The sequence below is a fragment of the Puntigrus tetrazona genome, chromosome 20 (genome assembly GCF_018831695.1).
Source record: "Puntigrus tetrazona isolate hp1 chromosome 20, ASM1883169v1, whole genome shotgun sequence".
Classification (NCBI taxonomy): Eukaryota; Metazoa; Chordata; class Actinopteri; order Cypriniformes; family Cyprinidae; genus Puntigrus; species Puntigrus tetrazona.
Genome location: NC_056718.1, coordinates 24,292,241 through 24,316,805, shown reverse-complemented (window position 1 = coordinate 24,316,805; position 24,565 = coordinate 24,292,241). Strand labels below are relative to the sequence as shown.

Sequence of the window (24,565 nt, the reverse complement as noted above, 5' to 3'; positions counted from 1 at the left end):
CATATTTATCATAAACTTCAAATCAAGTCAAAATGAGATAAAATACTTAATAAAGGAATGTTTTTGTGGCAGTTTTTCTGCTGAGTAAGGGAAGATATTCAACACTTCTTCGCTACACAAACACGGTAAATAATACAAAATGCGCAAATTTTGTGAGAAATTGTGACATGATTTAACATAACAGATGGTATTTTTGGAATCAGCACCTCAAAATCAGCTAGACGTATGCATTTAATTGAGCAAATTAGATGCAAAGCAGTCTTCTTCGACTGTATTGCACTGACGGTTTACCGTAGTGACTGAGCCATACGCCGCAGGTCTTCGTTCTGCTGTTTCAGCCGCTCAAGCTTGGTCAGGATCTTCGCCAGCTCACGGCTGGAGCGCGGCGCGTGTTCGTTGTCTCTCACCAGATGTCCCCCGATATAAAAGAGCAACGTTCCCCAGGCCAGCAGGACCAGCGCTATCCAGCGCCAGGAGCCCGTCCATGGACGCATGTTGCCGCCAATCTCCGGTCACAACCGATGCACGCCAGGCATGTTGGGTCTGCCGGTTAAATAGAGCTCTTGAAGTGGGGCGTCCAAACGTGGAAGGTCAAAAGAAGCGGTTGCGTCTACGTAGGTACATCAATAAACCGTGGATATTTATGCATCGTGACTCGTCAAGAAGGCAGATCTTCCATTCCGTTTATAAAGTAGAGCGTTTCTGGCTTTGTAAGTTTCACTGGCGTCTCATTGGCTTTGACGTCCTTTGGAGTCCAAAAGCTGGGTTCTCTGAATGCATTACGGCTCTGAAGAAAGAAAGAGAGAAAGATATCACAGTCTGGTTAGCAGCAGAGAAAAAACAACGCGAGCGTAAAAAAATTCTGTCGTTGATATCAAAGGTTAAACATCGGCGGCCAAAATGTTGTGCATTTTGTGTATTTTGTATGACAAACACTGCATGCGAGAAAAGCTTGTCGTTGTGATCTTGCAAGCGAAGTAGAACTGTGCGTAAATAATAAATAAAGTTGTCTACACTGCAAATACATGACCCCGCAAAATGTGCAGTGCAACAGAGCCAGAACATTTCTGATTAAAGTCAACAAAGCTGACTATACTGCGAGTGAGAAATGTGACTGTGCAACGCTCCAAGTGAACGCAGAAATCTAGGATGTCTGAATCGGTGACGTTGCCAGCACTGCAACTAGACATGCATCGCTGCAAGGGTGCAATGCAGCAAAACCAGAACATTGCCAGTGTGTGATCCTGCATCGCTGTTTCCATTAGAATTAAAGCTGCAAGCATGGGACGCCTCAAGAAAATGCATCTTAGATGTTGCAGTTGTAATTTAGCTCTCTGAAAGTGCTTGTCTTTGCAACATTTCAAGCAATGAGAGAATTAAACAATCACCGAATAATATAATCGGTGAAGCTGTTTACATTGCTGTGCAGCAGAACTGAACGATTATTTTTATAAATCAACAAATCTGTCTATACTGCATGCATGCAACATTGCAAAACAACAACTAGGATGTTTCAGTTATTATTAGTTAAACTCACTGAAAGTGCATGTTATTGTAATACTGCAAGTAGAGAGAGAAAAATTTGAATATTCCTTTTATAACCAATGAAGCCGTCTACGGTGCTAATGCATGACCTTGCAAGTGTGCAGTGCAGAAGAGCTAGAACGTTTCTGTTTGAAAACAGCAACACTGACCAATGCAACAATTCAAATGATCCTGCTATAATCAACAAAAGCTGTCTACACTGCAGGTGTGTGTGAAATGCAACCGAAACCAAAATCGGCAAAGCCGTGTACGCGGCAAGCATGCAAGAAAACACAGCTGCAATGCTCCAGTTATAATGAATTAAACTCAAACTGCATGCAGGCCATTGCAACAGAACTAGAAGAATATCCCTTTCATATTCAATGAAGCTGTCTAGACTGCAAATGCATGACACTGCAAGTGTGGAATGATTATATATACATAACATTTCAGCTTCACACACTCCACATTCCTAAGGCCGAGAGGAGTTTAAATAATTCATGTGATCAAATGATATTGAACAGAATTTGCTCTTTGTTTACTTTTTTGTGCATGTTCAAACGCTACTTCAAATCCGTCCGCAGAGAACACAGCGTGCCAATGAAAATGAACCAAAAAGCATCCGGTTACGGCTAAAATAAAAACGCAGTTCCTCACACCCCTGCCTCAGCACCCGCAAGGACTGATCAAAACGACAATCTCGTGACAGATGTGAGGAGACTCTTAAAACGCCCCGTACGCCGCTCTCATCTGTGCCGCCCTCGCTCTTTCACTGCTTCAGACCCTGACAGCTAAATCCAGCCTCGTTCCCTCAGACATGTCCCGCAGACGTTGACACATGTTTTGTGATGTGACGAGCGCACCGGAACGACCCTAGAAAACCCGGCGTCATCGGTTTCCCTCCAGGAATGAGTGAGACATCGTGTCTGCGCTGCAAGCGAGTGACATGCTGACAGCGATTTGCTGCGATATTAGCGTCGGCAACCGTAAGCGATGCAATGCTGCTGAGGAGAGTTTAGCTCTATGCAAATAAACAGCGAGTGATGTGGCGGCTACCAGTGGGAATAAGAGCATGAACAAATCTGTTCGATGCGCAACATAACTAGAACACTCATTATAACGAATAAAGCTGTCTTCTCTGCAACGCTGCAACCGACGGTACGACCGCTTTATAATCAATGAGGGTGATAAAGATATCACGCAGCTGTTTTTATTAAAACATATCCGTTTCAGATGAACAAAGCTGACTGGACTGTAAGTTAGAAACGCGACAAAACTGAAATGTCACTGTTACAGTGAAAAAATTGAGCTCTCACTGCAAGCGGTGTGTGATAGCGCTAGAACTGCAAGCACGCCATGCAAGGTGCAATGATCCTGTTATAAGCATGCAACAAACACAACTACGATGTTATAATCGACAACAGAACTGTAACGTGTCCGCTTTAAATCAACATGGCTGACCGCACCGCATGCAAAGAAACAAAACTTTACATATTCCCGCTATAATCACTGCAAGCGACGTGACAGAACTAGAACACTGCTTTATATCGATGAAGCCGTCTACGCTGCGAACGCGCGGCCCCGCAACACCGCAAGCGTTATAATCGACAAAGCCGTCCACGTCGCAAATCAGACATCGTGCAATGCAGCAAAACAGAGCAATCCCGTTTTAATCAGGGAAGTTCCCGCACTGCAAGCGTGCAACTCTGCAAACGCAACTAGAATGTGTTGCAAGTGCATGCTTTTGCAGTAGCTTAAATCCCAACTTTTTTGTTTAATGCCGTCTACATAAATAGGCATCGACACTTTTCGCAATTTGATTCAGATGGAGCAGGAACACCTTCAGTGTTTGACTTCGAAGCAGTACCAATACTGGAAGCCACCATTTGGTCTGGAGATTCATCCGCCTGTACTTTTCGCTTCCTCACTACTTAACAAATTTTATAGCACTTCCTCAAAAGATCTCAAAACGCACCCCTTAGTAATCGCACACAGTAGTCTGTAACGGAGGCATGCAAAGACTAGAACGTTCCTATGAAGCTGCATGCAATGCAGTAAAACTATAATCAAGTCTGTATAAATTTTACAAGCGTAAAATGCATTCCATTCTTCACAAGTACGTCGTTGCACGCAATGAAACAAATAAACGATGTCCCTGTTACATCAACACACGTCTACATTGCAAGCACGCGAACGCAATAATGTAAACATGAGGAAATATTTACTCTCATGATCAACAGCACTGCAAGAGAGTGATGTGAAACACTGCTAGAATGGCGCTTTTGAAAGCAAAGCAGAACAGCATGTTTGTATTGTTGATCGTAAAAGGATCTCTCTTAGTGTAAATTGAGCAGTAAAGAGAAGTATGACAGAACAGCTTTTAATGCATCTTCACCGAACATTAACAGGACATCGGTTTCCATTAAGAGAGAGAGAGAGGGAATCCAGTGCGTGGCCACTGAGGGATGATATGTCTGCAAAGAGAGAAGTTAAAGGAAGGAGCTTGCCTCATCATTTTATCTTCTAATTCCCCTGTAGAAACATCACAGCTGAGTAATTGCGTTCAGTTACATGATCTTTCATCCACACGTTGCACTGATGTAAAAGTCAAGTCACATCCGATTTTCCTGCCATTTCTCTGATTAGAGGCTGGGGGGGGATTCATTAAGAATGAATCACACCTGCTGATAGCACTGCGTTTTCTTCACGGGCACAAACAATACAAGACAAACTGTCCAAGCCTGAACTTGAAAAAACTAAAAGATTGAACTTTTATCTCACAATTCAGGGAGATTGCGGGATATATGCACAGAATTGTCATTGGAAATGGAGGAATTCATAACCGTGAGATATAAACTAAAATATAAAAACAAGTGCTTGATTCCAATTCCCTGATTCAATTCTGAAATATATGAAATAAAATCTCACTATTCTGTATTTTGTTTCTACCATGGAATTAAAAAAAACCTACTTCTAATTTATTATTAATATTCATTTATTTTATTTTATTTATTTGTATTTTATTTATTAGTTTTTTATTTTATTTTATTTTTATTTATTAGTAAATCTTGCGATTTAAAAAAGTCTGAGCTGTGAGATAAATAGCACAATAAAATCTCTTTATCACTAAAACGACGTAGAAATGCACGATATTGTAGTCATTTTTCGCAAACCAAGCAAATCCTTATGGTCACGATCAACTCTCGATCCTACTAAATATTCAGCGTGCTCTAAAATGCGCCACGTTGTGCAATTTAAATATGTCGCAAACAGCATTTTGCAGCATTTACACTAAAAACACATCTTTCCGCGCTCAGGTTTTGACAGGAGGTAATGACACAGCAGACTTCTGGGGCTCGGGATGCGCTGAGCTCTGCTTCAGAGCCGATCTGTCAAGCCATCATCATCCAGATATTCGGCATCAGGTCTGCAGGTTTACGGAGTCTGATGGGGTTTTTATGTTTCCTCAGTAAAAAGAGGCTAATGAGGACAGAAGATCAACAACAGAAACACTTCTCCCTGCAGCTCTGCCAGGTCTGTCAACAACAGAGCTCCTTGTTTACAGAGCCTTGAGACGAGCATAGCATGCTTTAACATACAAATCACTTGAGATTAAGATGCATTTATGACTTGTTTTATGACACTTAAGCCAAGCGTAGCTATACTCTTCTGTGAAAGGCAATCATCAGACAACTTCGTCCAACCAGGTCTCATAAAAATATGTACTTCTTTTTGTGCAACACCGTTTTTGCACATGTTTCGGCGCGGTTTCAATATGTGAACCCTGGCACGTTTTTGTTAAGCTGATATAAATATGTACTGCGGCGATTCAGAACCGAAATATCCGTAGACTGCTGCTAAAGTTAATGCTCTAGCATGTCGGAAATCCAACCCTGAACCTACCCGATGGCGTTAACAAATGCAAAACTGATATAAAAACGCATTTGTTGACGCGACCTGGTCGTTACATGGGATTGAATGAAAACCCATAGGTATGAAGCTGGATACGTGTCACGATAATGATCAAAAGGAACAGTTTTTAGATATCCCAGCATATTGATATTGTTTTGAAGTAACAACACGCTGTTCTTCAAATAATTCTTTATTAAACAAAATCAAGCTTAAAGCTTAAAAGCTTTTGAACAGCATTTAATTTTTTGCAGCATTATAAATGTCTTAACTGTCACTTTTGATCAATGTAAGGCATCCTCGCTGAATAAAAGTATGAATTTCCCTTTATTAATAAAAAAACCCTCGTAACTCCTGCAATTTGTGATGTTCTTTAACCTCAAAAGACATTGAAACGCTCATAAAATCCACTCAGACTTGAATAAAACATTAAAACCCTCTCAGCTCGTGAAGCTTCAGAAACCAGCAGGTCATGAGACGCTAGAGAAGCTCCTGATCAGTGGACCCTGAGCGTTCCGCCCTCTGTTCCCATCATGCTTTGCTTCCCCAGTAACGCCTCCTCTGACCTTTCAGACTCAAAGCTTCATCATCTTTATTGTGCTGCGCAACCGTCATTTACCTGTCAATCACTCATAAGAAAGGTCAACCCAAATGACCCGCTCTAACCGCAACGCCGTGCGGCCCAGAACCCCGACAGAGGGTCGTTCATCACGCGCCGGTACCTGCCCGCAATAAACCTCCCCATAAGCGCCGAATGATGCACGCGTGACCTCACCATGAATTATACTTAAGGTCAAAGGTTTGACGAATTACAACAAGAGCCTTGCAGTGCATGTCTTTGATGTACAACGTAACTGTGTGTGTGTGTGTGTGTGTGTGTGTGTGTGGGATACAACGGTCCAGTAAAGGGGAATGACAATCTAGGACAGGATTCATCTGGGAAACGCCGGACGCTGTTAATCAAACCAGGACACGGGCACAGAGCCACATCAAAACAAGAACGCAGCTCCACAATCATCCATGTTTTTCCTCAAAAACGGTGACATGGAAGCTTCTGCTGTATTTTGAGATCAGGACAGGATCTCAGTAAACTCCACTAATATACACCCGAGAGAACAGAGACTGCCATCAACCCCCAAATAAATATATTTATTATTGTAATCAATAAACTAAATATGTGCGATAATACTTTGGCTTACATTAACATTACTACTTTTTTTTTTACATTACTACTATTTTAATACTATTATTATTAGTAATAATAATAACATATGAAAAAATCACACATTTGAATTGGCATATGTATTTATGAAAAAACAATAAGAAATAATAATTGCAATAATGTTCAAAATAATATAGCTATAATAAATGCTAACTATTGTAATAACGCATGCTATAAAATAATACGCTGACTTTTAAACATTTAATACCACTAATAACAATAATAACAACTACAGTTACGTATAAATATCGGAATAATAATAATAAAAAACATTATATATTAGTGTATTAGTAAAAACACTTTTGTGAAAAATCAGAAGTGAAGTTTGAGATTTGGAAGATTTTCAGTGAATTTGTTTAAAGCAAATAATATTTAATTATTAAAAGGTATTTAAAAATTCAGAGCATATTCTTTTTTATAATATATATAAAGGCTAAAAAACCATTCTGGGAGTAAAATCTTTGTAATTAAATTAAATTTAATTAAATTCTACAACAAATTCTTCTACAGAAGAACAGCGTGTGCTTAAAAATTAAATTAAATTAAATTTAATTAAATTTAATTAAATTTTATTAAATTTTATTTAAATTTTATTTAATTTTATTTAATTAAATTAAATTAAATTAAATTAAATTAAATTAAATTAAATTAAATTAAATTAAATTTAATTTAATTTAAGCACACGCTGTTCTTCTGAAGTTGTAGATTTGTGAGGAGCACACATTGGAGATGCACGACCTCACAATCTTCAGCAGATTACAGAATTAAACCGTTAAAGTGGAGGAAGCGCTGATTCTTCTGGAGAACGAGAACTCGAGCCCTGAATCTCCATCATGTCCTCGAGCGAGACGCTTAACATTTGCTCCAGGGGAAACGTCCCTGCAGTAAGAGACTGTCAGTCGTGTCAGACGCATAAATCTATAACTCACTGCACAGAACGGTTTGCTGACGCTCAATTTTGTGGTAATGTGACATGTGACACAAAACACCAGCGTTTTACATCATTTCAAAAAAGAACGACTTTCAGATTCCAGCTCAGTTCCTGTATTTGAACGAGAAGCAGAATTGCAATTCGAATTTGAAGTTAGGAAAGTAGAATTTAACAATTTTTTTTATTATTGTTTTTTATTGCTATTAATTGTTTGAAGGTTAATAGGCCTTATGGACAGAAAAAGACATGCTAGATAGAACATTAAACGATTACCAGAAAAACTACAGATTAAATAAATGAACGACTGAGTGATAGATTGAACGATAAAGCGATAGCAATGACATGAACGATCGAACAATAGACTGAACGATTAAAAAACAGATCGAAAATGAACAAGTGATGAAACAACTCTCTCTCTCTGTCTCTCTCTCTCTCTCTCTCTCTCTCTCTCTCTCTCTCTCTCTCTCTCTCTCTCTCTCTCTCTGTCTCTCTCTCTCTCTCTCTCTCTCTCTCTCTCTCTCTCTCTCTCTCTCTCTCTCTCTCTCTCTCTCTCTCTCTCTCTCTCTCTCTCTCTCTCTCTCTCTCTCTCTCTCTCTCTCTCTCTCTCTCTCTCTCTCTCTCTCTCTCTCTCTCTCTCTCTCTCTCTCTCTCTCTCTCTCTCTCTCTCTCTCTCTCTCTCTCTCTCTCTCTCTCTCTCTCTCTCTCTCTCTCTCTCTCTCTCTCTCTCTCTCTCTCTCTCTCTCTCTCTCTCTCTCTCTCTCTCTCTCTCTCTCTCTCTCTCTCTCTCTCTCTCTCTCTCTCTCTCTCTCTCTCTCTCTCTCTGTCTCTCTCTCTCTCTCTCTCTCTCTCTCTCTCTCTCTCTCTCTCTCTCTCTCTCTCTCTCTCTCTCTCTCTCTCTGTCTCTCTCTCTCTCTCTCTCTCTCTCTCTCTCTCTCTCTCTCTCTCTCTCTCTCTCTCTCTCTCTCTCTCTCTCTCTCTCTCTCTCTCTCTCTCTCTCTCTCTCTCTCTCTCTCTCTCTCTCTCTCTCTCTCTCTCTCTCTCTCTCTCTCTCTCTCTCTCTCTCTCTCTCTCTCTCTCTCTCTCTCTCTCTCTCTCTCTCTCTCTCTCTCTCTCTCTCTCTCTCTCTCTCTCTCTCTCTCTCTCTCTCTCTCTCTCTCTCTCTCTCTCTCTCTCTCTCTCTCTCTCTCTCTCTCTCTCTCTCTCTCTCTCTCTCTCTCTCTCTCTCTCTCTCTCTCTCTCTCTCTCTCTCTCTCTCTCTCTCTCTCTCTCTCTCTCTCTCTCTCTCTCTCTCTCTGTCTCTCTCTCTCTCTCTCTCTCTCTGTCTCTCTCTCTCTCTCTCTCTCTCTCTCTCTCTCTCTCTCTCTCTCTCTCTCTCTCTCTCTCTCTCTCTCTCTCTCTCTCTCTCTCTCTCTCTCTCTCTCTCTCTCTCTCTCTCTCTCTCTCTCTCTCTCTCTCTCTCTCTCTCTCTCTCTCTCTCTCTCTCTCTCTCTCTCTCTCTCTCTCTCTCTCTCTCTCTCTCTCTCTCTCTCTCTCTCTCTCTCTCTCTCTCTCTCTCTCTCTCTCTCTCTCTCTCTCTCTCTCTCTCTCTCTCTCTCTCTCTCTCTCTCTCTCTCTCTCTCTCTCTCTCTCTCTCTCTCTCTCTCTCTCTCTCTCTCTCTCTCTCTCTCTCTCTCTCTCTCTCTCTCTCTCTCTCTCTCTCTCTCTCTCTCTCTCTCTCTCTCTCTCTCTCTCTCTCTCTCTCTCTCTCTCTCTCTCTCTCTCTCTCTCTCTCTCTCTCTCTCTCTCTCTCTCTCTCTCTCTCTCTCTCTCTCTCTCTCTCTCTGTCTCTGTCTCTCTCTCTCTCTCTCTCTCTCTCTCTCTCTCTCTCTCTCTCTCTCTCTCTCTCTCTCTCTCTCTCTCTCTCTCTCTCTCTCTCTCTCTCTCTCTCTCTCTCTCTCTCTCTCTCTCTCTCTCTCTCTCTCTCTCTCTCTCTCTCTCTCTCTCTCTCTCTCTCTCTCTCTCTCTCTCTCTCTCTCTCTCTCTCTCTCTCTCTCTCTCTCTCTCTCTCTCTCTCTCTCTCTCTCTCTCTCTCTCTCTCTCTCTCTCTCTCTCTCTCTCTCTCTCTCTCTCTCTCTCTCTCTCTCTCTCTCTCTCTCTCTCTCTCTCTCTCTCTCTCTCTCTCTCTCTCTCTCTCTCTCTCTCTCTCTCTCTCTCTCTCTCTCTCTCTCTCTCTCTCTGTCTCTCTCTCTCTCTCTCTCTCTCTCTCTCTCTCTCTCTCTCTCTCTCTCTCTCTCTCTCTCTCTCTCTCTCTCTCTCTCTCTCTCTCTCTCTCTCTCTCTCTCTCTCTCTCTTCTCTTCTGTAGTGTTGGGAATACGTTGCTTGTTTAAAAGTGTTTGGCAAACAAGGCTTTAATTAGTACACCAGAGCAAATGATGAGCAGTCAGACGTCTCACTGTCTCCTTCAGGAGCCTCTTTAAAACTTAAAGGAATAGTTCACCCAAAAATTCAGCCATCATTTGCTCACCCTCGAGTAGTTCCAACGGTGAGCCAAAACGGCCTGGAGTTCTGCGCATATCTACTTTTGCGTTCGGCAGAATGAAGAAGTTCATACAGGTTTGAAACTACTCGAGGGTGATGGCAGAACTTTCACCTGCTGAGGCCTGAAGAGTCCTGCAGAGCAGCGCAGTCAAGGTCAGAGCGTCCATCGATCCACGGACCACGAGCACAAGGGGTTTACACTACAAAAAAAGAAGGGAACGAATCCAAAAAAAGAGGAGGAACAAAATCCAACGGCACGGAAAAGTCTCAAAAGGAATCGCTTCACTATCAGTTATTTCTTCAACAAAGGAATGAGATGAAACAAGGCTTTCAGAAGAGATCTCAACAATGACTAGTCCGCATTCAAAAGAGAAGCATCTCAGCATGAACTCAAGCGTTTCTCATTAAAACGTTTTTTTTATAAATATTAAAAATAAATGGCCACACGCCTCATTAAGAGCTTTTCTACGAAGAACAACTCAATACATACAAATATATACATAAATAAATAAATTACGTTTGAATAATCTTCAGAAAAAAAAATTAATTATTTTTTACTTTTTGAAATATCACACACATATCTTGTATTCATTTATCTATCTCTACTTAATTGAATTATTTATTTATTTATTTATTTATAAGATATATAAATATATAACACGTACACACCGTATATTTCAGATACTTCCAAAATATGTATTGCTTTGGCTATATTTGATTTATTTTAATGAGACATAACTGAGAACTCCGTCACGCGTCGTGTTTCACTCGGGGTTTGGGTTTTGATCACGGACGTATAATGCAACAAATCAGACCAAATCAGACCAATTCAGACCGATTCATCACATCCTTGTTGAAGAGTGGAGCCCGTCGTTTCACTGTTTAAGGATCTGCACTGAACTGAAGAGTCTGCTATCAAACGCTCACAGATCTGCAGTGAAAGGTCACCCGTGGAGAGCAGTGATTTGACATGCTGTCTTTTTTTAATTATCAGAAATGGACTGCAGGGGACAAACTTGACCTTTACTACCTGTGGTACGTAACGCACAGCCGCTGTAATGAGCCGCGGTGACAGCTGACCTTTAGCGCTCCACAGGCTCCGTCACAAAACTCCCAGCAGTCATTTAGTTAAAACAACACAGGAGTTACCCGCCCGAGTGTATTTATGTAGCTGGAGAAATACATGGCAAAAGCAAAGAGCCGGATATTTGTACTGTACTTCACACCACCGCAGCATCACGCTCGGACGAGGAGAGACCTTACACTTCTTCACAAACTAGTGACTTTCTCAGTTTCAGGAGGCATGATTGAGGAGACAAAACTCCTCTGAAATGATGGAAAAGTTGAGATCAGTGGGATAATGAAAAGTATTAATAAAAATACTTAATTGGCCAAAGAAATCTAAATAAATGAAGACATAAATGAATACAATAAAAATATAAAATTCAAATATATATATATATATATATATATATATATATATATATATATGTATATATATATATAGTATATATTTTACATTATTTATATATATATTTTACATTTTTCACATATTTTCATTTTCTAAAATGTTTAAAATTATACGCAATTATTCAAGTCCGTAATCATTTTGAGTGAAGCTGTGAAATATTACTTTAACCAGTTTTCAATTAGAATATATTTTAAACTTAACACTCTGTGCTTAATACTTTTGGTGCACAATAATTTTTTCCCCAGAATTCTTGGCTAATCAGAAAGCATTATGAATGTTTTTGCTATCACTTTTAATCAGTTTAATGCGTCTTTGCTTTTTTTCCACAACAGTACTGAAGATTTTGAGCAGATATTTTCTATCTATCTATCTATCTATCTATCTATCTATCTATCTATCTATCTATCTATCTATCTATCTATCTATCTATCTATCTATCTATCTATCTATCCATTCATTCATTCATTCATCCATCCATCCATCCATCTATGAAGAGATCATTTGCAAAACTGTTAACTTTTCTAAAAGAATTTTCAAAAACATTTTTTTTTTTCATTGTGCATTCTGAATCTCAATCTCAATCAAACTGCACTTGGGTTTTTCGTGTTAAAAATGTTCTATAAAACTAGCTAACCGACACAAAAAAGAACATTATAAATAAATAATTCATATGTATTTCCTTTTTAGTTATTTTAGTACATCACTACAATGAAATTCAAAAAAAGATTTTTATTATATTTAAAATTAAAGTAAATTTTCTTCAAAGGTTGTGATTTCGGCCTCCGTTTTACTATTTGACTCTTACTATGGGTAGACAAAACTATCCGCGACTCTCTGAGATCCCGCTCCGCAGCCTATAATACGGGGATTGTCAACGGGGATATGTCTGAATACAAGGCTGCGTCGTACAGCGTGCGCAGAGCGGTAAAGGAGGCAAAGAGGCGCTACGGGAGGAAACTAGAGTCACAGTTTCAACACAGTGACTCTAGGAGCCTTTGGCAGGGACTGAGAAACATCACGGACTATAAAACGCCAACCTCCAGAGTGGAGAGCGCGGATGCTTCTCTGGCAGACGAGCTAAACACCTTTTATGCTCGTTTCGAGGCTGCAGCTAATCACGCTAATCACGCTAAGCGCCGCAGCGGCATGATGAAAAGCACGCACGCCGAGAGAGCCGAGAGAGAAATCGCGTTCACCATTTGAAGCACGGCGTAAGGAGGGCATTCAGGAGAGTGAACACCAGGAAGGCAGCAGGACCTGACGGCATCACAGGTCGGGTTCTGAGAGCCTGTGCTGACCAGCTAGCACCGGTGTTCACTGAGATATTTAATCTCTCCCTGAAACAGTCTGTAGTCCCCTCGTGTTTCAAAGAGTCCATCATTGTTCCTGTGCCGAAGAAACCTCAACCATCTTGCCTTAATGATTACCGCCCTGTAGCTCTGACGTCTGTAGTGATGAAGTGCTTCGAGAGACTCGTCAGAGACTTCATCACCGCATCACTACCGGACACACTCGACCCACTACAGTTTGCTTACCGCCAAAACCGGTCTACGAAGGATGCCATCACACACCTCCTCCACACAACCACAAGCCACCTGGATTTTAGGAAAGGGAACTATGTGAAAATGCTGTTCGTGGACTATAGTTCAGCGTTCAACACCATAGTTCCCTCCACGCTCACCTCGAAGTTGGAGGTCCTGGGACTCAGCCCATCCCTGCGTCACTGGATCACCAACTTCCTGACCGACAGACCACAAGCCGTACGGATGGGAAAACACACCTCATCCTCCTCACTCTCAGCACTGGAGCCCCTCAGGGTTGTGTTCTGAGCCCCCTGCTGTACTCGCTGTACACACAAGCCTGTGTGGCCACTACAAACTCCACCACCATCATTAAATTTGCTGACGACACTGTCGTGGTGGGCCTGATCTCCAACAACGATGAGATGGCCTACCTTCAGGAGATCAACAACCTGGAGAGATGGTGTCAGGAGAACAATCTTCTCCTGAACGTCAGCAAAACAAAGGAGTTAATAGTGGACTTCAGCACGAAGCAGGTGCGCTCTTACCATCCCATCAAGATCGACGGGACCCCAGTGGAGAGAGTGGACAGTTTCCAGTACCTGGGTGTTCACATCACGCAGGACCTGTCTTGGTCCTGTCACATCAACACCCTGGTGAAGAAGGCCCGGCAGCGTCTATACCATCTGAGGCGCTTAAGGGACTTCAGACTCCCATCTCAGGTGCTCAGGAACTTTTACACCTGCACCATCGAGAGTGTCCTGACGGGAAACATCACCTCCTGGTTTGGAAACAGCACCATGCAGGACAGGCGAGCTCTCCAGAAGGTGGTGCGGTCAGCTGAGCACATCTACAACAAGCGGTGCTGTACCAGGGCCAGGAAGATCGTGGAAGACCTCAGCCATCCCAACAATGGACTCTTTTCTCTGCTGCGTTCAGGAAAGCGCTTTCGTTCCCTGAAGGCAAACACAGAGAGAATGAGGAGGAGCTTCTTCCGCAGGCCATTCGGAGTCTGAATCAGAGAACACCCAGCACCTAAATACCGGAATTCCCATGTTCACCCCTCTTTCCCCAGATACTCGCCACTTACATTTGGACAATTGCACTAGCCACTTTACACTTACACTTATACACTTTACACTTTATATCTTATACTTTATATTTATATTCTATTTTATTTTATTTTTTTATATTCTACTTTGCACACTTCTTCTTTTTTTTTTTTTTTTTTATACATATTTCTTATATTTTATATTTATATATACATTTAAATTTTGTTTCTATTTTGATGCTGGACGGTTGTAAAGAACATTTCACTGCATGTCGTACCATGTATGTATGTGTATGTGACAAATAAAATTTGAATTTGAATTTGAATTTGAATTTGATACCCCCGATGCCAGTATCCTAAACATTGCTTCTTGACCTCGAGCAAACACTTCACGCTGTACGCTTCAGGCGGCAGAGCAAAAGCTGCTGCTTACAATCAGAAAGACCAAACATCAGCGTTTCCGTGACTGCCTCGTTGATCTGAGAGCGTTCATGTTAATACAAGTGGCCTGTCTCAGAGAAATACTGACTCAGTCTCTAATGAATCACTCAAATCACAGGCTTCACGACCAAATGAGACGGTCCTCTCGTGTATAATACAGGCGAAGGAGCCAATCACGTGTCTGGTTACTCTTTAACTCTTCAAAACGGCTTTAGAAGTCATTCCAGGTACAAGCTGTATTTTTTTGTCTGCTTGTATTTGTACGATTGCAATGTAAAAGAAACAAGATGCAGGCAAAAAAAAAAGACTCATCTACTAAATGTTTCCCCGAACGCACACTCTCTTTCTTAAGAGAGGATAAATGTATGCAATGGCAAAAAACTTTTTTGCATTGTTTTGAGCAGAGAGTGTGTCAGACTCGAAGCATGAAGACATAATCTTATTCTCTGATGTTTTATGAAGACAGAGAGAGACAGAGACCCTTATTTCCCCTCATAATCCTCTTAAACAGTCTTCTGATTTGACGGTAATATCCTCTGAAGATGGACCTGACCTGTCCAAATCCTCACACTGACTTACAAAAGATGAGCACAGATCATAAGAAAAAAAAAAAAAAAAAAATATATATATATATATATATATATATATATATATATATATATATATATATATATATATATGTGTGTGTGTGTGTGTGTGTGTACAGCATTTTTAACACTGTGGACCGGTTTTTGTAATTATTTGAATATAGATTTAGATATTTGATTTCCATTACTATAATAAAGCAATGCCATAAAAACAAATTTAAGTAGCGTCACATGCAATAAAAATAGATTTGCTCTTAAAATCAAAAAAATGATGTACTATACAATATTATTATAGCATATATCATATATGAAATATTATATGGCATATAAACCTAATAATATTATTTTATATTTTATACATTTCTTTATCTTTTTTTTATCAAGAATTGTGACAATTAAACATTTTCTTCTTCAAATTTTTTTTTTTATTACTTTTATTCCCAACAGTTATTCTCTCTACTACTAAAACTTTATTTTATTTTACATTTTGTACATTAAGTAATTTCATGTTCAAATGCCTTTAATTATTTCTTTTTGAAATTTTGTGGTGCAATATGTGACAGTTTTCCTGAATTTATGTCCCAAAAACATCTAAAATATTATATCAATTATATTCATATCCAATTTTCATTATATACGATATAATCCTGCGCGTGCATCATATATAATTATATTTGCTCATTTCTAACTCACATAGTGGTGTTGATTACTATTCCCCGCCGTCTGCGGAGGGCTTCACTCATCTGTGACCTCTGACCTGTCTCTCATCGTCTCTCAGAACATGAGGAGACCTGGCTTTCTTCAGCTGATGCCAGGACCTGAGCTGACTGCAGAAGATGAGCAGAAGAACACAGAAGAACACACTCACGCTGCTGTTTGAATTATTCATTTGTTTGTTCTCAGAGCGCACGAGCAAATGTTTGCTTATGATTCCATTTTTAGAATTTCTTGATATATTTATATTTGGAAAAATATTTATATTTTGCAATGTATTGAAAACCGGCTTACACTGTTTTGGTGGATAATTTTGCATTAAAAAAGTGCTGCTATTTTGATATTTTTATTAACACACATAAGCTTGATTTATCGTTTAATGTAATATATATATAAATGTAAAGCATGTAAAGCATATCACTAGATGCGTAATGAGAAGTGTTTATAATCCTGTAGCCAACAAATGAGAAGAAAATTAAGAAATTAAGACATTAATATTAGTGTTACAGTTATAATGTAAATTGTTTAATTTGTTTACAGTGAAATATATATACATATATATATATATATATATATATATATATATATATATATATATATATATATATATTATTATATAGTGAAAGATTTTTATAGAGAAGAGAAGTGAAAAATTATTTGTTTTAGTAATACATATACAATTTATTACAGTGTTTATATATAATATAATATAATATATTATAATATAATAATTTGTGGCATAATTGTGCAGTACAAAAAGTACAGTAAATCTAGATAATTTAAAATAATTATTTCTTTAAAAAAATTACTCTAATAATAATAATAATAACTCTAAATAATCTAATTTTTAAAGGGTCAGTTCACCCCAAAATGAACATTCTGTCATTAATTACTCCCTCATGTCGTTTCAAACCCGTAAGACCTGACCTTCGGATCACACAAGATATTTTTGATGAAATCTGAGAGCTATCTGACCCTCCATAGACAGCAACACAACTTAAACAGGATCAACTTCAGTTTTGTGACGCTACGGGAATCCTTTTTTTTGCACAAAAAACTATTTGCTATTTGTTTTTACCATGCGGTCTAATTTAATGGAGCACGCTCTAAATGTGAAAACACAGGACAGTAAACTTATACAACAGATTCTCATAAACCTCCCGCTCTTGGCCACAAACGGTGACCAAATCAAACGCTATTACAGAAAACAACAAGAAAGAGCGGATGCCGTTTTGTCAGAGGCTGTTAAAAACAAACAGCGACAAAACCGGCGGAACCTCGTAATGAAACTCATCCGTCGCCGAAATACAATTAGCTCCGTCCCCAAAATAAGCCAACTCAACGTAAAATGAGCCGGCTTCAACAGAATCACCCACGAACGCGGGTTTCCTCCGCAGGGAAACATCTAATAAGAAAAAGAGTGCCTTTAGTGCTCCCCAAATGTTATTGGAGTTTTCTGGAAGGCTGCCCATGAGGACGACTGGAGGGGTCACACATAAAACCCAGGCAGATTGAGAAATCACGCCAATGAAGAACAATGAGGCTGTTCGAGCGAAAAGCGCTGGTTCTGCGATTTCACTTCGAGGAGTTAAACTCTTTATAAACCCTCCTGAGAGGCCATATTCCAGGACGGATATGATTTGATATCCAAAAATTGTCCAAAACAGCTCTAAACAAATACGTGGGTGGATTGTGATGCGAGAGGACAACAGGAAATGGACTTTTTCAACAGCGTTATTATGGATTATGGAGTCTTATTTTGACAAGAAGCGGCAGCTTAAAGTTAAAAAAAACATCATAAATATGGATGTGAAACGTGAAACTTAAGACGTTAACTGATGGACTGGAGTGGTGTTGATCACTGTGATGTTTTCATCAGCTCTCGTTCCGACGGCACCCATTCACTGCCACGTTTCTCCAAATCTGAAACAAACTCTTCCTGATCTCGGATGACCGGAGGGGAGGACATTTTCAGCAGACGCTAATTTTTGGCTGAACTATTTAAAGCTATGTGATTCATAGGTTAATTTTTTATAAGTCGAACGGTTCCGATTGCACGTGTCCCGCAGGCATGAATTCAGAGCAGGAGCTCGATTCAGGGTTTCTTTGAAGGGAATGAACGCCGCGGCGTGTGCGATGTCTCTAATGATACACTGCTGCGCATCCGTCAGACGTCTGCGTGACAGCTTTGACTGACAGAGACGCGTTACTGCACACTTCTCCGCCAGACGCACATCACGCACACCCTCGTGATTGATGATGTCTATTTATATCAGAACCTCTGCACAGTTTGACAAGACCACACACACACACACACACACACACTTTACAGTCCCTCAGCCACGGTGATTGATGCAATGCTGTTTCATCTGATGGAGGAGTATTTAAAGAGGTCATGTAACGAAAATCTCTTTTGAGATAAAAGAGTTTGAACAAATATGAAAATGTAGCGATAATTTACTAACCCTTGAGCCATCCGAGATGTTTGTTCATCGGATTTGGAGAAATGTAGCTTTACATCACTTGCTCACCAATGGATGCTCTGCACTATTTCAGCTTTTGGCTTCAGAAGACTGGAATTAGTGAGGTTTTTTTAATCAGCTGTTTGGACTCTCGTTCTGACGGCACCCATTCACTGCAGAGCATCCATTGCTGAGTCACTGAAGCAATGCTACATTTCTCCAAATCAAGAAACGAACTCATCTACATCTTGGACGGCCTGAGGGGGAGAACAGTCAACAAATTATCGATGTAAACACGCTCAAATATTCATACAGTTATCAAACGCCACACCCAAGATTATTTATTAAAACCAAACAGCAAAATGTTTCGTTATTCAATTTTCCAGCAAATAAAAGCAGCAGACTGATTGATCATTTATCGCCCAGCCCTACAAAACAGCATATTAAATGTATCATATTTTTGGGAGAATTATACTTTTAATGACTTTATTGATCGAATGAAATTTGATGCTTTATGATTAAATTATTTCCATATAATGACCCTGCAAGGTTTGTAGAACCACTGGTTTAGTTTGATGCTCTGAATGCTAGAAGCGAACCGAGACACATGTAGGCAAGAAAGAGTGGGCGTCCTACACACACACACACACACACACACACACACACACCTATACCCTTGTTTACATGCGCTCATCTCGCCTGCAGATTGTGAGAGGCTTCAGTGCGAAGCTGACAGAAACTGTGTTAGTAGGGCTCCTGGTCTTTCCTCTTTGTTGGTTTTTCGCAAAATCTATCCACACACTCACACACACACACACACACACACACACACAAAAGGACACACACAGAGACACACAGAGACTCAACACCTCCAGGTCTCCTCTCCACAAGAAGTGGGCGGTAAGACCAAAAGCTTGTATCATGAAAACAGGGTGAACTGCAATATACTTATTTTTGTTGAAAATTCTATGAAAAAAAAAAGATGTTTCATGTTATATATAAATATATACACTAAAGCGGAGTGCTTGCAATCCCTTCAGCTGTGATTTATTCACTGCCTTGAATACTTTATTGCTTTTATGAAACGGTTACTACACAACAAACAATATTAAAATCAAAATGATATGCATTGAAATATTACGTTTTTGAAGCAATTTCCTTAAACACATTTCTATCGCTAAAAATAGTCCCTGACAGCAACAGTAAACGGCAAGAGAAGGTTGTATTCTCCCAAACTGTTTGCTAAGCTTACGGTTGAATTTCGTATTTGAAATCACCAATGAAATCTGTCAAGTACTGTCCAATAGTTACTGTTTCTTTTGATGAAATAGCACATAAAAAGCTTATTTCTTATTCTAAAAAGCTTAGATCGCATGCGCAGTCCTAGGCGCACGTCTCAGAATGCTGACTGTTTCTATAGCAACCGGAATTTCCAACAGCGACGACGCTGACTTCACAGATCGGTTTTCAGGAGTAATAAAATTACGACGTCAAAGTGCTGCGAAGTGCTCTTTCACCATACATTATAGTTATCTTTTTTATCTCAAAGAAAATTGCCACATTTTATTTTGTGTCGCCTTACTTACTCAACTACTTTATGCAACCGTCTTTAAATAAGGAAAATGTAAAAGTGATTATAAAATTCATCCCTGTTTGGATCCTAAGGAATGCATGGAGCTAAGAGAAACATAGTGGTGCCGCGCTAGAGCGATTAAGACGGGAGACATATGTATGTAGGTTGAGGGAAGAACGCAGTAAAATATGGAAAAACAGCATTTTTACTTTAACCTACTATAGTTGCTGAGAAGGTGTGGTTATTTGCGGTCATTCAGAACTTTTCAGTTCTTAGTTTTTAGTTAGAAACGGTTAGATTTACAGAAGGTGAATATTACTCAGAATGAGCTTAAAATCTACGACAACACACTGTAAACAGCACATAAGGTAAGCAGTATTATTAATGTTTCGTAAGCTGCGAAACATTAATAATACTGGGAAAACTCAATTTTTTGCTAGCTCTAACTAATACGCTCTCGATTATCCAATCAAAGGACAAGAAAAGAGGGTGCTAGAGGGCCAGGTGCTGTCAACTCGAAACCTGATTGGTTAATGCAACATTTTCATTGCCAATGAATTTAAGCTACATTTAAGCTACAGACGCCTGCACTGTTACCCTCACTGTAGACCGTTCAAGTTTTTTTTCATCTGGCTCACAGTTTCTGCTCAGACCCCTTTCGTTTGCCAGCTTCCGTGACTGAAATGAAATACGCTGGCGACCCACGGTTCAGCAACACGATTGGGTAAACTGGCGGTGGGTGGGATTCACAAACCAAAACAGTAGCCGATATTCACATTTTCAAAGGCAAACAATCGACTGTAGCATTGTTTTTCAGATAAACAAATACGTTTCATGGCATGTTTCTTAAATGCATGCGAACATATTATGGTACTTTTATGCGTTAGTAGAGTCGAAATCCTACATGCAGCACCGAACCCAAGCGATTGCAGCTATATTCATTGCTATTGTTGTATCATACAAATGTTAACAAAAGCGAAATGCTGTAAAATCACAGTGCTCTTTCGAAAAAGATCACGTGAAGGTGGCGCCCCACCTGGGCTCCACACACACTTCACCGTCAGTCAGCAGCAGCGTGTCCATGTTGCATCAGACTTCAGTGTGTCTTCAGTTAGCGTGTTGAGATGCGTGTGAATACTAACTACATGTGTGGGTGCACAGGCTGTCAGTAAGTGGCCGGCTGAATTTGAGTGTTCGGTGGTGTGTTTAGTTGATATTTCCTAATTATCGGAGCGAGTGTGTAGGCGAGAGCAGGCACTTCTGTAGCCTGGAGTTTGTCTTCAGAACACCTACTGATTTAAAAAGCCATTTTCTCCTCTTGTGTAGCATTTTATCTCACTGAAGTTCACTTATGTTACACAAGATTTCTTTTTATCACAGTTGAGTTGCATTTACTTTATCTGAGTTAGTGCAGACGTAACCATCTTCACTTCGGCAGCCAAAATAAAAGTACAAAAATACATTACTATTGTATATTAAAATGCACTTCTCAAAGTGCATTCACCTTAACGTGTGTCTAGTTCGGTTCAGCAGTATTTTATTTGACACAAAAATAAAAATGCAGTTTTTCCGTTGTACATTAATCGTCATATTGCTATTTAATCGCGTTCTAAAGGGGGCATCGGATGTCCATTTTGCACAGGTTGATATGATCCTTTAGGGTCTTTACGAAAAGTCTGTAAAATTGTTTGGCTAAAATGTCTCAACGGTAGTGTAAAACAACAAAGTTTTATCCCGTCAAAAACAGCTCTGTCTACAGCAAGCCATTTGATTGCATGTCACTTTAAATGCAAATGATCTCTGCTGACCCCGCCCCTCTTTTCAAAGCCACTCTTTGAGACTTTAAAGGAAAAGGTGAGGTGATTTGCAGAGATTTAAAAAAAAACCTTTGCACTCAATCGAATTAAATTAAATATTGTCCTTTTACATAATTTAAAAATATTACAACAGCCACTTCTTTTTATCTTGTTCGATTGACTACTATTAAAAAAATTGGTTTTACTTTGTTTGTCTTTGGTGATATATTTGGTTTTAAAAGTCAAGATTGTGTTTAGAAATGAAATGAATGCTTTCGTTAAAAACTCTGAGGCTTGTTTTTGTCTGAACCTTATTTCTAATGCAATAAATACAGCGATAATAAACAGCTTGAGCAATTCTCACTATGTGAAAATGCGATAGCAGCTGATGAAGTGTGCGTTTGATCCGTGAAGAAAAAGAAAAGGAAATACCCACTACAGACACACAAAAAGCTATGCCTAAAAAAACGAAACAGCAACGGCCTACTTCGAATCGCAAAGGTCTGTTTTGACCAGACGGTCAAATAAACCTGTTAGCGCTTTTCTGCTGTATTTTTCTCACCCTCACTCGCTAGTGAAGGTGATGGTGTATCTAAGGTTACGAGGCACGCCGAGCGCATGCCGATGCCGCTCTTATCTGAGGTGTTTTTGCTGAGAGACGCAGCGCGGAGGAATGTCAACCAGCTGCTTCTGACCTGCTGACGGAACGCAAGCACAAACCTGACGCGCAATGTTCCGCGGAAGCCGCGTTGTTGCATTCTGACAAAGTCAGAAACGGTTACCGTATTTCTGAAAACTGTAAGGCTGCACGATCGATCCAGACAAAGCCAAATTACAGCTTAGTGCGATTTAATGAAATACATCTATGCTGGAAAAACTCGATTTGTGCAAGAGCTCTGAGCTTCCAGTCATTTCCAAACATTTTCGTAATGCCAAACTCGTAATGCGCTTAAAAAATGTTGGGCAAAATAAAATAATCAATAAGTTTAACATTAGAAAATTAATTACTAGTTTTTGTATTATTGTATATATATATATATATATATATGTATATATATATATATATATATTTATTATTTATTTATTTATTTACATTTTAATACCTTTTACATTTTTATTATTTTATAATAGTAAAAACAACAATAATACTATCATATTATTTTAAATACTCCTTTAATATTTTATTGAATAATAATAATAATGATCATCACCACAACAATCATTGTTGTTACTTTTACTGTGATTTTAATATTTTATTTACCGACAGTAATTTAACTCTAATAACAATTATTATAATAAATTATAATAATCATTGCTAGCGACAACTGAAATGAAATCTGTAGTAATACTTTCATGCTCCTGGCGTTATTGAGGATGATCCGTCAGTGCACATTATTTAGGTCTTCCTAATCTTTCATCACAACGTAATAAACCATTCTGGCTTGTAACACCCACTTCTCCCGATCCAAACATCTCTCAAAGCGTAATGGATTTCTTCTGATCTGAGCGGTAATTAGGCTGATTGTTTAACTGGAGCTTGTGCTGCTGTCACTCATCACTGCACAAATCACACAACTTTCTCTGGAGTAGCTGGACGACCTGCACCACAATTTATGTGCGTGTGTGTGTGTGTGTGTGTGTCTCGCTCGTGTTCGGCCCACACACTGCTGATGTCTGAGTCACCAATAACCGGAATTAGAGCGTTTCTCCCATCGCTCATCACAGAGAACGACAGCTCTGACAGCTAAAGACATACCTCAGGGCAACAACAACAACCCTGGAATAAACCTCACCAGCATTTATTTACAGACAGATCGCACATCAGCATAACACACACACAAACACATGTCCTTTGCAAATGCGGTTTTTCACATTTCAGTTATGAATCGTGACAAATTTAGTGACGTGTTAAGGTCAGTTACAAACAAATACTGTAACTGATTAGTGAGTTGAAACTTGTATGTGAATTTTGAAATGCAAAAATAAAACCTTAATCGTCAATAATGATCTATGTATGCATATCATTATTGATGATTCTGATTTTATTTTTCCCAAAAACCATTAAAATGTTTCTAGATTCAATTTAAGGGCTACATTAAAAGCATTTATAATTTTTTTTACAGACATGCATTGCTTCTAGTCAACTAATTGTTTAGATTGTTGATATTCTTAACTAGTTGTCATTTTCATCTAGTGTATAATATGCAAAATAGCTAAATAAACTAATCAATTAAATAAAAAATCCATACTTCGGTTACATCTTTTTCCCAAAAAACCATTAAAATGTTTCTAGATTCCATTTAATGGCTACATTAAAAGCATGTATTTTTTTTTTTACAGACAATTCAATAAATACGTTTATTACAACTTATTGAAATTTTATTAAAAATATATTTTGATGTATTTTTTTTTAAACCAATAACAAGGCGCTATGATTATATATATATATATATATATATATATATATATATATATATATATATATATATATATATATATATATATATATATATATATATATTAATTGCTATTAAGTTGTTTCCACTGAGCAGAGTCTAATAATGCATTGCTTCTAGTCAACTAATTGTTTAGATTGTTGATATTCTTGACTAGTTGTCATTTTCATCTAGTGCATAATATGCAAAATAGCTAAATAAACTAATCAATTAAATAAAAAATCCATGCTTCGGTTACATCTAGATAGTTTTGACTCACCTAGCAACCGCTCAGAACACCCTAGCAACCACAAAGCAATGAGAATTCCCTCTAAACACCTTAGCAACTTCCCACGACACCCTACAATCGGGCGGTGATTTTTGCACACATAACGAGCATCTGGATTCTCT

General features: G+C 39.1%; 1 protein-coding gene across 1 annotated transcript in view; it reads right to left on the bottom strand.

Annotated features, from left to right (window-relative positions):
• The window catches only part of fut8b (fucosyltransferase 8b (alpha (1,6) fucosyltransferase)), a 227,019-nt gene that overhangs the window by 32,070 nt on the left and 170,384 nt on the right, over positions 1-24,565 (bottom strand). The window contains 1 exon segment of the mRNA XM_043218630.1: positions 292-787. Within this exon segment, the coding sequence (XP_043074565.1) occupies positions 292-494 (203 nt within the window). The 5' untranslated portion in view covers positions 495-787.